This window comes from Cervus elaphus, chromosome 5 (assembly GCF_910594005.1).
Source record: "Cervus elaphus chromosome 5, mCerEla1.1, whole genome shotgun sequence".
Lineage (NCBI taxonomy): Eukaryota > Metazoa > Chordata > Mammalia > Artiodactyla > Cervidae > Cervus > Cervus elaphus.
This window is the reverse complement of record NC_057819.1, coordinates 98952306-98964857: the sequence shown is the minus strand read 5'-3', so window position 1 is coordinate 98964857 and position 12552 is coordinate 98952306. Positions and strand designations below refer to the sequence as shown.

The window sequence follows — 12552 nt, the reverse complement described above, 5'->3', positions numbered from 1 at the left end:
ATGTGAGAGTTGGACTATAAAGAAAGCTGAGCTCCAAAGAATTGATGCTTTTGAACAGTGGTGTTGGAGAAGACTCTTGAGAGTCCCTTGGACTGCAAGGAGATCCAACCAGACCATCCTAAAGGAAATCAGTCCTGAATATTCATTGGAATGACTGATGCTGAAGCTGAAACTCCAATACTTTGGCCACCTGATGTGAAGAACTGACTCATTTGAAAAGACACTGATGCTGGGAATGATTGAAGGCTGGAAGGAGAAGGGGATGACAGAGGATGAGATGGTTGGATGGCATCACCGACTCAATGGACATGAGCTTGAGTAAGCTCTGGAAGTTGCTGATGGACGGGGAAGCCTGGCATGCTGCAGTCCATGGGGTCGCAGAGTCAGACAAGACTGAGTGACTGAACTGAACGTCTGGACCAGTGACACCCAAATTTTAGAGTGCATCAGAACTCCTGAAGGGCTGGTTAAAACACAGATTGTTGAGCTCTAACCTCAGTTTCTGATTCAGGAGATCTGTGGGTGGGGTCTGAGAGTTTGCATTTCTAACCATCATTCCAGTTGCTGCAGATTCAGACACCACACTTTTGAAAGATTTTTTTTTTTTTAATTTATTTTTGGCTGTGCTGGGTCTTCCATTGCTGCATGGGCTTTTCTCTAGTTGTGGCAATGGGGCTACTCTCCAGTTGCTGTACTCCAGCTTCTCATTGTGGTAGCTTCTCTTGATGCAGAGCAGAGGCTCTAGGGCGCGCGGGCTTCGATAGTTGTGGCGGAGAAAGTAACAAGTACACGGGTGCTGAGTTGAGAACTACCAAGCTATTCAAGAAATAAGGTTATGGTAGAATGCTGTTCCCACTGCCTGAACCACCGTCCCCTTCATTCTTAACCCCGGTAATTCCCGCTCAACCTTCAAATTTCAGCCTAAACATCACTTCCTCCAGTAAGCCCTCCTTGACTTCAAGAGTGGGTCTTCCTTTGCCCCCAGCAGATGACCGGCCTGTTCCTAGGCTGTAGGGGTCTGTGTTTAACAGATTCGTGGAGTCAGCGAAGGGAGTGATGGGATAAGAGATGCAGATGGGGACGTTAAGGACACAGTCTCTGCCCGGGGAGAAAGTGAACCCAACTTTCAATTTCTTGAGTCCAGATCAATGCTTGGGGAGCGACATCAGCGTGCAGAGCGGCCGGTTCCAGGGCGGAAGTGCATCCCTGGAGCCGTTCTAGGAAACTCGGAGGACCCAGCTTGTCGGTGATCCTCGGGCAGAAGTGGGCATTGCCAGGCGCAAAAGGCCACTTCAGGGAGCTGGTGTGGAAGGCAGCGGCGAGGTGGGGCTCGTGTGCGGGCGAGAACCGGGGCAAAGCAAGCCTGGAAAAGGTGAGGAGTCGCCCGCCAGCCGACCACCTGTTCTTCCCGGGAGTGCGGCGCGTGCTGATTGGCTGGAGTGCTGCCTGGGTACCGGAAGTGGCCGATGCCCGTCGCCCGTGAAACCAAGACAACAGCTGCGGGTTCTGAGCGAGCGGGCGGAGAAGCTTCGGGAGCCCGACCGGAGCGAGTGTGGGGCGGTAGCTGCCTGAGGTGAGACCTCATCCCGTCCCGGCGGGGGGCGGAGGGCGCTGGGGTCCCGAACCCCTGGCCTGCGAGCCCCGCGGAAACTCGACGTTTAGGCCCCTATCAGACCCGGATTCGATGTATGACCTTGGACGTTATGGTCCCCCAAGCCCCCACCGGGTCCCCACCCGCACAAACCCTGGACGCGGCCAGGGCCCGTCTTCGCCCTGGTTCCCTGCCTGTCAGTCGCCAGACGAGAGCAGCAGGGACACCCCCTTCCTCGGTCCTGACGTGGAGGCCGATGGGCGCTGTGGTTTCCTCAGATATTCCATCCCCAAGTAAACTGCGGGGACGAAATGGCGGGCATTGTCAAAAACTCCAGGCCTCCTGGCAGCTTGTGCCCAGGACGTCAGACGGGATATTGGCTTAGAAGGGTTAGTTGTGGAAAGGAGGTGGGGTTGAGTGCAGAGTTAATAGAGCCTTGCTGATTGTGGGAACAGGGAGACAGCAGAGGAAAAGAAGACAACAGTGCTTTAAAGGAGCTTCTTTTTACAGCTAGTTACTGACATCAGCAATGTGTCAGACCCCCGATCTAGGCTCTTGAGATACAGAAATGAGTGAAATGCCCAGTTCTTCCTCCTGGGTACCACAGATTCCTTGTGTAGACAAGACATGTACACAGATTCCTTGTGTATTTACCAGGTACCCGAAATATGTTAGGCACTGGGAATGTCAAGATGAATAGATCATCCTTGCTTATGGTCTAAAGAAGGAAACAGATGACTTAGCCTATCCCTGAAGATTCTGACTCTAAGAGATCTGAGGTGGGACCTGGAAGTTAGTATTTTCAGAGGTTTTTCTAGTTGACTTTTCTGCATCTAACCTAATCCCAGGCCAAGAATCATTATTTAAGGATCGTTTATTAAACACACAAAAACCTTCCTGCTATGATTGCAAGCCCACTGAACAATTTTTTGAGTTTTATGTGGCTTCTCATGTAGGCAGTATGGTCCTTTAAAAGTTTCATTTCTCGTGGTTAATAAGTTGGTGGATATTTGGTTTATGCATCATTATTTTGTGAAGGAGGATTTCTGAGTGCATTAAAAGAAATACAGATCTGCAGAGTTGAAAACTCTGTTCTGAACTTTGGAGACCCAGCAGTCACTTTTCAGCCCCCAAATTGAGGACTAAGAGTGCTCAGCCTACTTCTGAGATGGCATGTCCATCTTCTGTCTCTCCAGAAAAAACTCATTTTAAATTTAGAAAAGTGAAGAATTGAGAAACATAGGAAATTATGTTTGGAAATTTGAATTTGTGCTATGAGTAGTGGAGTGTTTCCACATGAGGACAAGGTCTAATGTGTGTCTGTGCCTCTGGGAAAATCAGTCAAAAGGAGGTTGGCTTTGGGTCTTCCGCAGCGGTTCAGTGGTGAAGACTCCGAACTTCCACTACAGGGTCCATGGGTTCCAGTTCTGGTTGGAAACTGAGATCCTACATGCCTCCAAGTGTGGCCAAAAGAAAAAAAAAAAAGAAAGGAAGGATGGTTTTATTTATACATGAGTAGGTGTCTATAAAACAAAACAATATTTAACAAATGGCATTAGTATTGTGGCACTGGTGGAATGCAAAGTAAAAATAATCAGAGGGGGCAAAATTTAATTGGGGAAGACTTTCTGGATTAGAATTTTGAACCAAATGTTGAAGTTGGGGATAGATATACATGCCTAACTTCTATGTCTTGTGTCTTGTTTTTCTGTGAACACATGGTTTTCCATATGGTGTGAGACAGATGTGAGTTTTATGAATGCTGATTTTGTAAGGAGCTAGGTGATAAAAAGAAGTAACTATAGGAGAGATGGTGAAAAGGAAAGGCCAGAGAGGGGTCAGAAGTAGACAGGGACTGAAATATCAGCTTGTGGAACTTGTTCTTGGATGAGCATTAGAGAGAAATTTATTTAGGACAGCGCTTCCTAACTCAAATAGTACCATGGTTGAAGAAGAGAGCTAAATTCTCTATGATGAATTCTTACAGTTATATAGGTACACATTATCTATAATTTTCAAAAACTTCAATGGAAAGGGGAAATCCAGGTTTTGAGTGTCTGCCTTTTTTCCATGGGAAAATTAGAGAAGGCACTGGGTGGGGGAAAGTTGAAGAAGATTCCAGTTCATTTTTAGGGGTAGCAGAAAGAGCTTCCAAGACTTTAGGATTCCAGTAGGAGATCAGGTTCCTTCCAGGTGTCAGGGGAGGGAGCTTACCAGGGCTGCACCCCTGAGTGACTCGGCAGGCCGCAGGGTATGATCCTGTGGATGACTGGAGGCTGGGCAGAGAAAAAGGACAGTACAAAGGGCACCCCCAAAATCCCCCCTTTCCCCTTCCCCAGTCTCTCCTGCCTCTGAGAATCTTCATTTCTTCACTAATCTCATCTTTTCTTCCCTCTTAAGCTTTCTCTCTACTGGCACCATCCTTTCTAACATAAGCATATTCAACTCTCTCCCATTGGAGAAAATCCTTCTTTGATTTTCTTTGGCCTTTTGCACTAGTGCCCATCTTGGTCCTCTCCTTTCATCTAAATTTTCTGAAAGAAGCAGCAAATTTACTAATCAGTCCACTGCCTCCTGGTTTCTGCTGTTGTCCTTCCATGGACTCTGTTCTCATGTGTCACCTGTAACTCCTCGGCAGGCGTTTCCCAGTTCTTTCCTCCTGGATCTATCAGCTGCCTTTGATGCTTTGTTGTTCCCTCTGCCATGGCCTTGGTGACCTCTCTGCCTCTGTATTCTGGTACTTCTACTTCATTAACCCTTCTTTCTCTTCCTGGAGGGCTTATATTCCTCTCACTACCCCTTTATCACTAGGGTCCTAACAGGAAACAGGTACTTCGCTCAAATTAGGATAATTTGAGTAGGGTTTATTTGCAAAGAAGTTAGTTGTAAAAGGTGTGGATGTGGGAAGGGTGTTGAGGAACCTGGGACTGGCAGTAGCAGAGTAGTCACCAGCCCTAGACCAGGAGAGATAAGAGGTAGGAGAGGTTCTGGAACCCACATGAGACAGTTGGGTAGCACAGACTCCTTGAGACGAGTAATGAGCTTCAGTTGAAGGGCACCAGGAGCTCAAGGAGACCTCATAGGAAGGAACCAGGAGGATAAATACTCCGACCTCACTCTCCTCCCTCCTTTCAGCCTCCTGTTGGGGCTCCCCATTGGTAAAACACAACTGGCAGCCAGAGGGCCTGTTGGTGAGTGCTGTGTAGGTTAGCCTTCTGGGGCAGAGAGCAGGGTGGAGAAAAGTTGAAGGATCTGGAGTGAACATGGAATTTAACTGGAGTACTCTTGAATGTTGGCTTTGGCTTTCTAGGTCTCTGTCTTCAGTATCTGACAGTTCTCACATTGTATTCATTACTGCCTATGCTGAGTACTGTCAAGTCTGTATCTCTTGTCTTGACTGCTGTAAGCTTTAGACCAATATATTTTGGCTGATTCTTTGATATTTCTGTATGGATATGTTGAAACTCATCTTGTCCAAAACAGAGCTCACTTGTCATCTTCCCTCCTATTCCCAACCTTGGTGGTACCACTATCCATCTGATTATACCTACCTCATGCCTGTATTCAATTGTACCCCAAGTCTTAGAGGATTTGTTTTCTCAAACATTTCTCTAGTCTGTTTCCTCTTCATTCACACTACTACTATTACCCTTGCCAAATCTCTGGAGCCATTGTACCTGTTAGTAGCAAGTTTGACTTCATAAATAAAAAAACCATAATGACTTAAGCAAGGAAAAACCTCATTTCTCTCTTAGATAAAAGAAATCCAGAGACAGGCATTCCAGGGCTGGTCTGGAAGCTCTACAGAGTCACCAGGGACCCAGGGTCCTTCCTGCTCTGGTCCAGGGCGTGCTGGTGAACGCATGGTCTGAGGTGGCACTCCAGCTGTCACCTAATGCCCCAGGCACAGCCCCAAGGAGGGTGAAGAAATGTATCCTTACCTTTAAGTAGCTATCCCAGAAGTCCCTTGTGCTTTCATTTGCATTTTACTGTCTTGTTGGCCAGAAGTTGGTGACGTCACCAAATCTAGCTGCAAAGAAGGCTAGAGAATACATTTCCTTAGGTAGCCTTGTTGCTACAAAAGTAAATTCATTATTCTTTTGTTGATGAGGTGAGGAAGAGGGATAGACAACTAAAAATCCTTGCCATAGTGTTTTAGAAGTCTTTTTATAAATACAGGCTTTTAGATTTATAAAAGTGCTAAGAAAATTACATAAAGGGACCAGTTATAATACTCATAAATAAAACAACATTGCAAACATATATATAATAACAACCAGTTAGAAAATATAAGAAAAACTCACTAAAAGACATACAGGGATGTGATAGATATAAAAGCATCAGGGTAAGTTTGGAAATTTTACAAAATTATACTAAAATTCATTTGGAAAAATAGAATAGACAGGAAGTTTTTGTAAAAGAAGACAAAGAAAACTTTCTCTAACATATTAAAACTTTTTAAGCTGCAGTAGGTTGAACAGTTTGGTATTAGAGAAGGAATAGACAGATCAGGAGAACTGAAAGGAGTCTGGAGATTGACCCAGATATATATATAGAATTTTAGACTGTGGTATAGGAGGCATTTCAAATTAGTAGGGAAAATTAGGAATTGATACAGTTTAGTAACCATCTGGAGAGAATTAAGCTAGAACCTTACTTCATCCAAATATAAGGGAGTCAAGCATGGTTCCTTCTGTGCCCATTGTAGCTAAGTCATGTTAACCTTCTGAGTGGGTGACCCCTACAACATATACAATTCCCTGTTCTGTAGAGCTGGTGAGCACCACAGCACTGGGCTAAAGATAGCTCTTCTTGCTACTCATTTCTGGTTACTTCCTCTATAAACTCCAGAGTCATATTAGTCACTTTTGTCCCTTCTCCCAACCTTCTCCATATATTATCTGTTAATATGGCCACAATTTTCCTTGAATGTTTTTCTTACCAACCTCAGGTTCTGTCCCAACTCACTGTTAATATTATGGAACCTTTATCAGCGTCTTCTTACCATCCATTTCCTGTCTCTAGCCTTAAATCTCTTCCTCTGGTCATTCCTCTCACTCTCTTCAGTCAGCGTCTGCTATTTGTGTAGCATGTCCACCATAATCCTGAATCTTTTTCTTCTCTTCCATAGCATCCTATAATCTCACCAGATACAGAGAGTGCTGTCAGAACCCTGTCGAGCTCCCTACTTCCTAGCATGGGCTTCATTTAGCTGTGATACAGCCACTTCACAGACTTACTTCTCTCATTTCAGATTGTGAGATGGGGACTGAGAACAAGGAGGTAATTCCCAAGGAAGAAATTTCTGAAGAATCTCAGCCACATGGGGCATTTTTAGAAAAAATGGAAGAAAAACTTCCAAAGGTGGTCTGCCAGGGTCGTGAGTTTGGAGCAGTGTGTGAAGAAGACATATTGGAGGGGCATTCCGGAGAGTCCACAGAAAAGATTCTGAGGCAGAAGTCGTCTGAGGAGAGAGACTTTGCATCAGAGTTGATTATCTTTAAGAAATCACCCTCCAGTGAGAAAGATCAGGAGAAGGATGAGAGTGAGCAAGTCTGCAGACTCAGCTCAAACCTGCTCACACGTCAGGGAGACACCACAGTAGAGGCAGTTAGCACATTTGCTACTTCTGGCCAGAACTTCATAGAGAATTTAGGACCTAACAAAACACACAGAAGTTCTGTGGGAGAAAAGCCTCATACATGCAAAGAATGCGGGAAAGCCTTTAATCAGAACTCACATCTTATTCAGCATATGAGAGTTCATAGTGGAGAGAAACCCTTTGAATGCAAAGAATGTGGAAAAACATTTGGAACTAACTCAAGCCTTCGAAGGCACCTGAGAATTCATGCTGGAGAGAAGCCCTTTGCCTGTAATGAATGTGGAAAGGCCTTCATTCAGAGTTCACATCTCATCCACCATCATAGAATTCACACTGGAGAGAGACCTTATAAATGTGAAGAATGTGGTAAAGCCTTCAGTCAGAATTCAGCCCTTATCCTACATCAGAGAATCCACACTGGGGAGAAACCATATGAATGTAATGAATGTGGGAAGACCTTTAGGGTTAGCTCACAGCTTATTCAGCATCAGAGAATTCATACTGAAGAAAGATACCATGAATGCAATGAGTGTGGCAAAGCCTTCAAGCATAGCTCAGGCCTTATCAGACACCAGAAAATTCATACTGGAGAAAAACCCTATCTATGTAACGAGTGTGGGAAAGGCTTTGGGCAGAGTTCCGAGCTCATCCGGCATCAAAGAATTCACACAGGAGACAAACCGTATGAATGTAATGAATGTGGGAAAACTTTTGGCCAGAACTCAGAGATAATCAGGCATATTAGAATTCATACTGGTGAGAAGCCCTACGTTTGTAAGGAATGTGGGAAGGCCTTTAGGGGGAACTCGGAACTTCTTAGACATGAGAGAATTCACACTGGAGAGAAACCCTATGAGTGCTTTGAGTGTGGGAAGGCTTTTAGACGGACCTCTCACCTTATTGTCCACCAGAGAATTCATACTGGAGAGAAACCTCATCAGTGTAATGAATGCGCCAGAACCTTTTGGGACAACTCTGAGCTGCTTCTCCACCAGAAAATCCACATTGGAGAGAAACCTTATGAATGTAATGAATGTGAGAAGACATTCAGCCAGCATTCCCAGCTTATCATACATCAGAGAATTCACACGGGAGAGAAGCCTTACGAGTGCCAAGAATGCCAGAAGACCTTCAGTCGGAGCTCTCACCTCCTCCGACATCAAAGTGTCCACTGTATGGAATGATCTGCGAAACAGGAAAGCCTTCTGAGGGAAGAGCTGAAGTCAGACTTCGTGTGCTTAATCTGCACCTCGAGTTCTCAGATCAGATGAATGGGCAGAACCTCCCCTGTCCTTGTACTGATTTTTATTTAAGCAGCTGGACAAAAAATGATGAGGCACTTTTATGGACTATTCATTGAGAAGTTTCACTGTACTGAGTTAAATCATAAAAGCTGTTTCAGGCCTTAATTCTCCTCTTTCCTTTTTCCTCCTCTTTCTCCTTACCCCCTAGTGGATCACATAGCATTAGGGGTCTGCACCAGTCATCTAGCCCAAATTGTTACTATTCAGGAAAAACGGAGGAACGTGATTCCACCACCTCCTAGGAATGGCAGAGTTGACCCTTTGAATATTAACCCCTGAAATGTTAAAGTCATGGCCAGGAGACATACCTCTCTGTCTTTTCCACTGTTTAGCATTGGGATTTAGTAAGCTTTATTAGCTTCAAAATGTTCCAAACTCCCTATCAAGTTTCCTTAGAAGATGGCAGTACTAATGAAGAAGCAGGAAACTTGGGTCATCTTCCATCTAGGACTTCCTCCGTGATTTGAAGAGGTGCCCTGATGGAGGAAACTGACAGGCAATTTACAGGATCATAAGTGAAGGCCCTCAGAATCCAGAGGGGCTGATTAGCAAGGCCAGGGGATAAACAAGTGAGGCCAGGCCACTCAGCATTAGAAGCAGCTCTTTCACAGCCGCTCAGACTGACTGCTCCCAAGAACTCTGCTGCGTTCACTTTTGGCCCCAGTTCCTGCTGCTGCTGCTGCTGCTGACAGATCCTGTGTCAGGAAGAAGCTCAAAGAGGACTGTGCGGCTTCATTGTCAGCAGGCACCAGGCCACAGTGATGAGCAGGTTCACCTGACTGACCAGGGCCCCTGCCTTGCCAAAGCACTTAAGCTCTCATGACCACTGCTGGGGGCCTTGGTTCATGGACCAGAATGTGATAGCCTCTTCTCAGTTTGCCCTTGACCTTGGAATTCTCTTTCTTCAACATCTCTACATGTGTTTTCTGTGTTCTCCTATGTGTTTCTTTTTCCTCCAAGGAAACATATCCTCAATTTTTCATGTGTCAGTGTTTCTGAGGCAATCTTTCTGAGGTAGTGGGAATTGCACTAATGAGAATCCAGCAGGCTTGGGGTTTGGTCTAAGAACTAGACCTTGAATAAGGCACTTCACCTGCTGATCCTTAATTTCCTCATCTGCAAAATAAGGGGAGTTGAACTAAATGATCTCAAGTTTCAACCAGCCCAAAAATTCCTGAACTCTTTTTAAAAAATTTAACTTTATGTATCTTCAGTGTTTTATTCTTTAATCTCTTTATTACACTAATACTAATCACTAGTATTTATTGAATTTTTACTATGTGTCAGAACAATGCTAGACAGTTTACATTTTTATTTTTTACAACCTCCCTATGATGTGGGTCCTCTTTTTTTAAAAACAGACAAAACAGCTTTATTGTGGTATAATTTACATACCATAAAATTCTCCTGTTCTAAGTGTTCAGTTGAATGCGCTTTAGTTTATAGAGTTGTATAACCATCAGTGATCTGGGTACTCTAGCCCAGTTTGAAAGGTGAGGGGCAGGGGAGATGTCAGGTAACTTGATCACATGATCAAGCTCATGATCACACAGCTCGTAAGTGCTAGAGCCAAGACTCAGCCCTGATCTGTGCTCCGAGACACTGTGCTGTACTCTGGGTAGGTGGATGCATTACTGCCTTATTCAAAATTCTTTGTACATTTTCTATTAATTACTACATGAATTTGAATATAACTGATTTAAATCATGTCCTTGGAAACATAATTGGTCACAGCCCAAACCCATCAAGTGGGTTTATTCTTGTGTCCCAATATGTGTCCCCCCAGGCTCATGCCCTTGGCTTGAGAAAAGGGCTGTAAAAATAAGACGATTGATTACACAGTTTCCACATCCTTCCAGATACCTCTTTCTCTAATAGACCTTAGCATTTCTTTAACTTACCTCTTTCCATGGGTGATTACAAGTGCAGTGTGCTCTCATTCCTTTTTTCATTGCTCAAGCTCAAATTGAATTATACCCAAACATATCTTTCCCACATGAAACCTGGAGGTCACCCATTCCCTTAACTTCTGATTCCTGTGTTTGAACATTTTATTGGCACATACACCCCTTGCCAGCCCTTAATATAGAACTCAGCACCTCTTTACGCTCCCCACAAAGGATCCCTTCACACAAACATACCCATGAGTAATACTAGCTTTACTGAAGATTTTGGTGTGTAAGAAGTGGAGAAGGAGGTTCATATCCTGTTAGACATTTTGTTCTCAGAGTTCCCTTGGACAAACTGCCACTGAAAATTTTTCTCTTTGTCCTTGCCTCTCAGGTTTATCACTTAAGCTTCTTTTTTCTTGCCAGATAATGAGCAACCCCCACCCCCAGGTCCATTACTTTCTTAAACCCACTGCTTAGCAAATAGAAAAAAAAGAAAAAAAAAAAAAGCCCTTCAGTTAAATATACTATTGGAACATTACATGCAATTTTGTGACCAGTTTTTGTTGTGCTTGATCCTAATGTTAAGGGAGGAAGTTTTCCTATCTCATTCTAAGAAGAACCTGCCAACATATATTAGTGTTTTCCCAAGAGAAATTCTGGTGAATGAAATTATTTCCACCTTCTTATATACACACTTCCTGTAACCTCAGTTCCTGCCTTTACCACCTCTCATCCAGCTAGCTCAGAAAGACTCCTCTCTTTTCCTTGTTTGCCCCCTCCCCCTCAATTTACTTGGGAGCCAAAATCTGACCATAACGTAATTACGACTGGTAGTCATAATCTAGTGCAAGTAGAATTCTGTCAAGGAAAAAAAATACTAAGTTTTCTTAATGTTAGACCCATTAAAAATACCAGGCCTCACAATCTCAAAGACCTACTAAAATACCCAGAAATACCCTTCAGGATTTTTGCAGCTATGTCCATGTATATTTTCACCCTTTCCTAATTAAACAGTTTTATTGGTATTCTAACACTTTGTGTAAATAAAGTATTTCTTTACAATTCTATTGATTTGATGCCTTTCTAATGGGCATTCCAACATACATTGTTTCATTATGGTCTTAATATGACTTTGGGGCTTTCCTGGTGGTCCAGTGGTTAAGACTCCTTGCTTGTACTGCAGGGGGGCACAGTTTGCATCCCTGTTGAGGCACTAAGATCCCACCTGCCTAGCAGGGCAGAAAAAAAAAAAAGTTTTGCCAGTTTCTTGCCATCCTATAAAGTTCATCTTAGTACTAAACAACCTATAAATTTCACCAACATGTACTGTAGTACCTTTCAGTTTTGCAATGCTGTTCACTGTCCTTGATCTGCTTTGCTTAGTGAGATCCTCAATCTTTCATAACAGGGTAAATGTTACCTACTTTCTTTATCTAGATAGATATAGTTTTTCACTATTAACAACTTAATGTAAAATATTCTGGATTGGAATTTCGTGGTGGTCCAGTGGTTAGGACTCCATGCTTTCACTGCCTGAGGGCACGGTTCAATACCTGGTGGGGGAACTAGGATCCCACAAGCTGAGCGGGCAAAAAAATAAAAGCAACCCCTCCCCCATCATCTGAATGGTTCTTTTTATTTTTAAATGTTACTGAGATTTCTGGGCTGGTGTTTATTTATGTTTTGTTTTAATATGTTCTTTTAAGTGACTCCTGGTCTAAGGCACTCCTGGCCTCAGGTTGTTGGGTCTGGGATCTTTGAAACGCTAGAAAATTCTGCCTAGAAAAATGTGCATGCAAATTCAGGGAATTCATGGACCATTTGAAACCCATCTTTGAACTCCTGTAGTCCCTTAACATGTTTTGAAATCAAACTTTTACTTATAACACAAATTACCAAGTAATCCGCAATAACCTCTCCCTTATCATATTCCCTCCGCTTTGGAGATGAAGCTATGCCAAGACTGTGCCCTTGGGTGAACCACTGAAAATGGATGGGAGTTGGAGCCTCAGTAAAATCCAGTGGGAAGTCGGGCGCGATTCTGGTGATAACCTGAGGGCAGAGCTTCAATAAGGTTGGTCCTTGGACATTCATCAACCTCAGGCTGAGCGCCTACGACGCGACTGGACCTGTGGGCTGCGTGCCACGAGGCTGGTGGAGACC

At 43.9% G+C, this 12552-nt stretch overlaps 1 protein-coding gene across 1 annotated transcript; it reads left to right on the top strand.

Annotated features, from left to right (window-relative positions):
- The first annotated feature begins 1435 nt into the window (after positions 1–1435).
- ZFP3 (ZFP3 zinc finger protein) lies at positions 1436–11453 on the top strand. Its single transcript, XM_043903515.1, has 2 exons — positions 1436–1573; positions 6846–11453. Exon 2 carries the CDS (start codon positions 6854–6856, stop codon positions 8375–8377), a length of 1524 nt encoding a protein of 507 aa, XP_043759450.1. The 5' UTR covers positions 1436–1573; positions 6846–6853; the 3' UTR covers positions 8378–11453.
- The last annotated feature ends 1099 nt before the right edge of the window (positions 11454–12552 follow it).

Coding starts and splice junctions, on each gene's coding strand:
- ZFP3 (XM_043903515.1), top strand. CDS start 6,854: ATGGGGACTGAGAACAAGGAGGTAATTCCCAAGGAAGAAATTTCTGAA.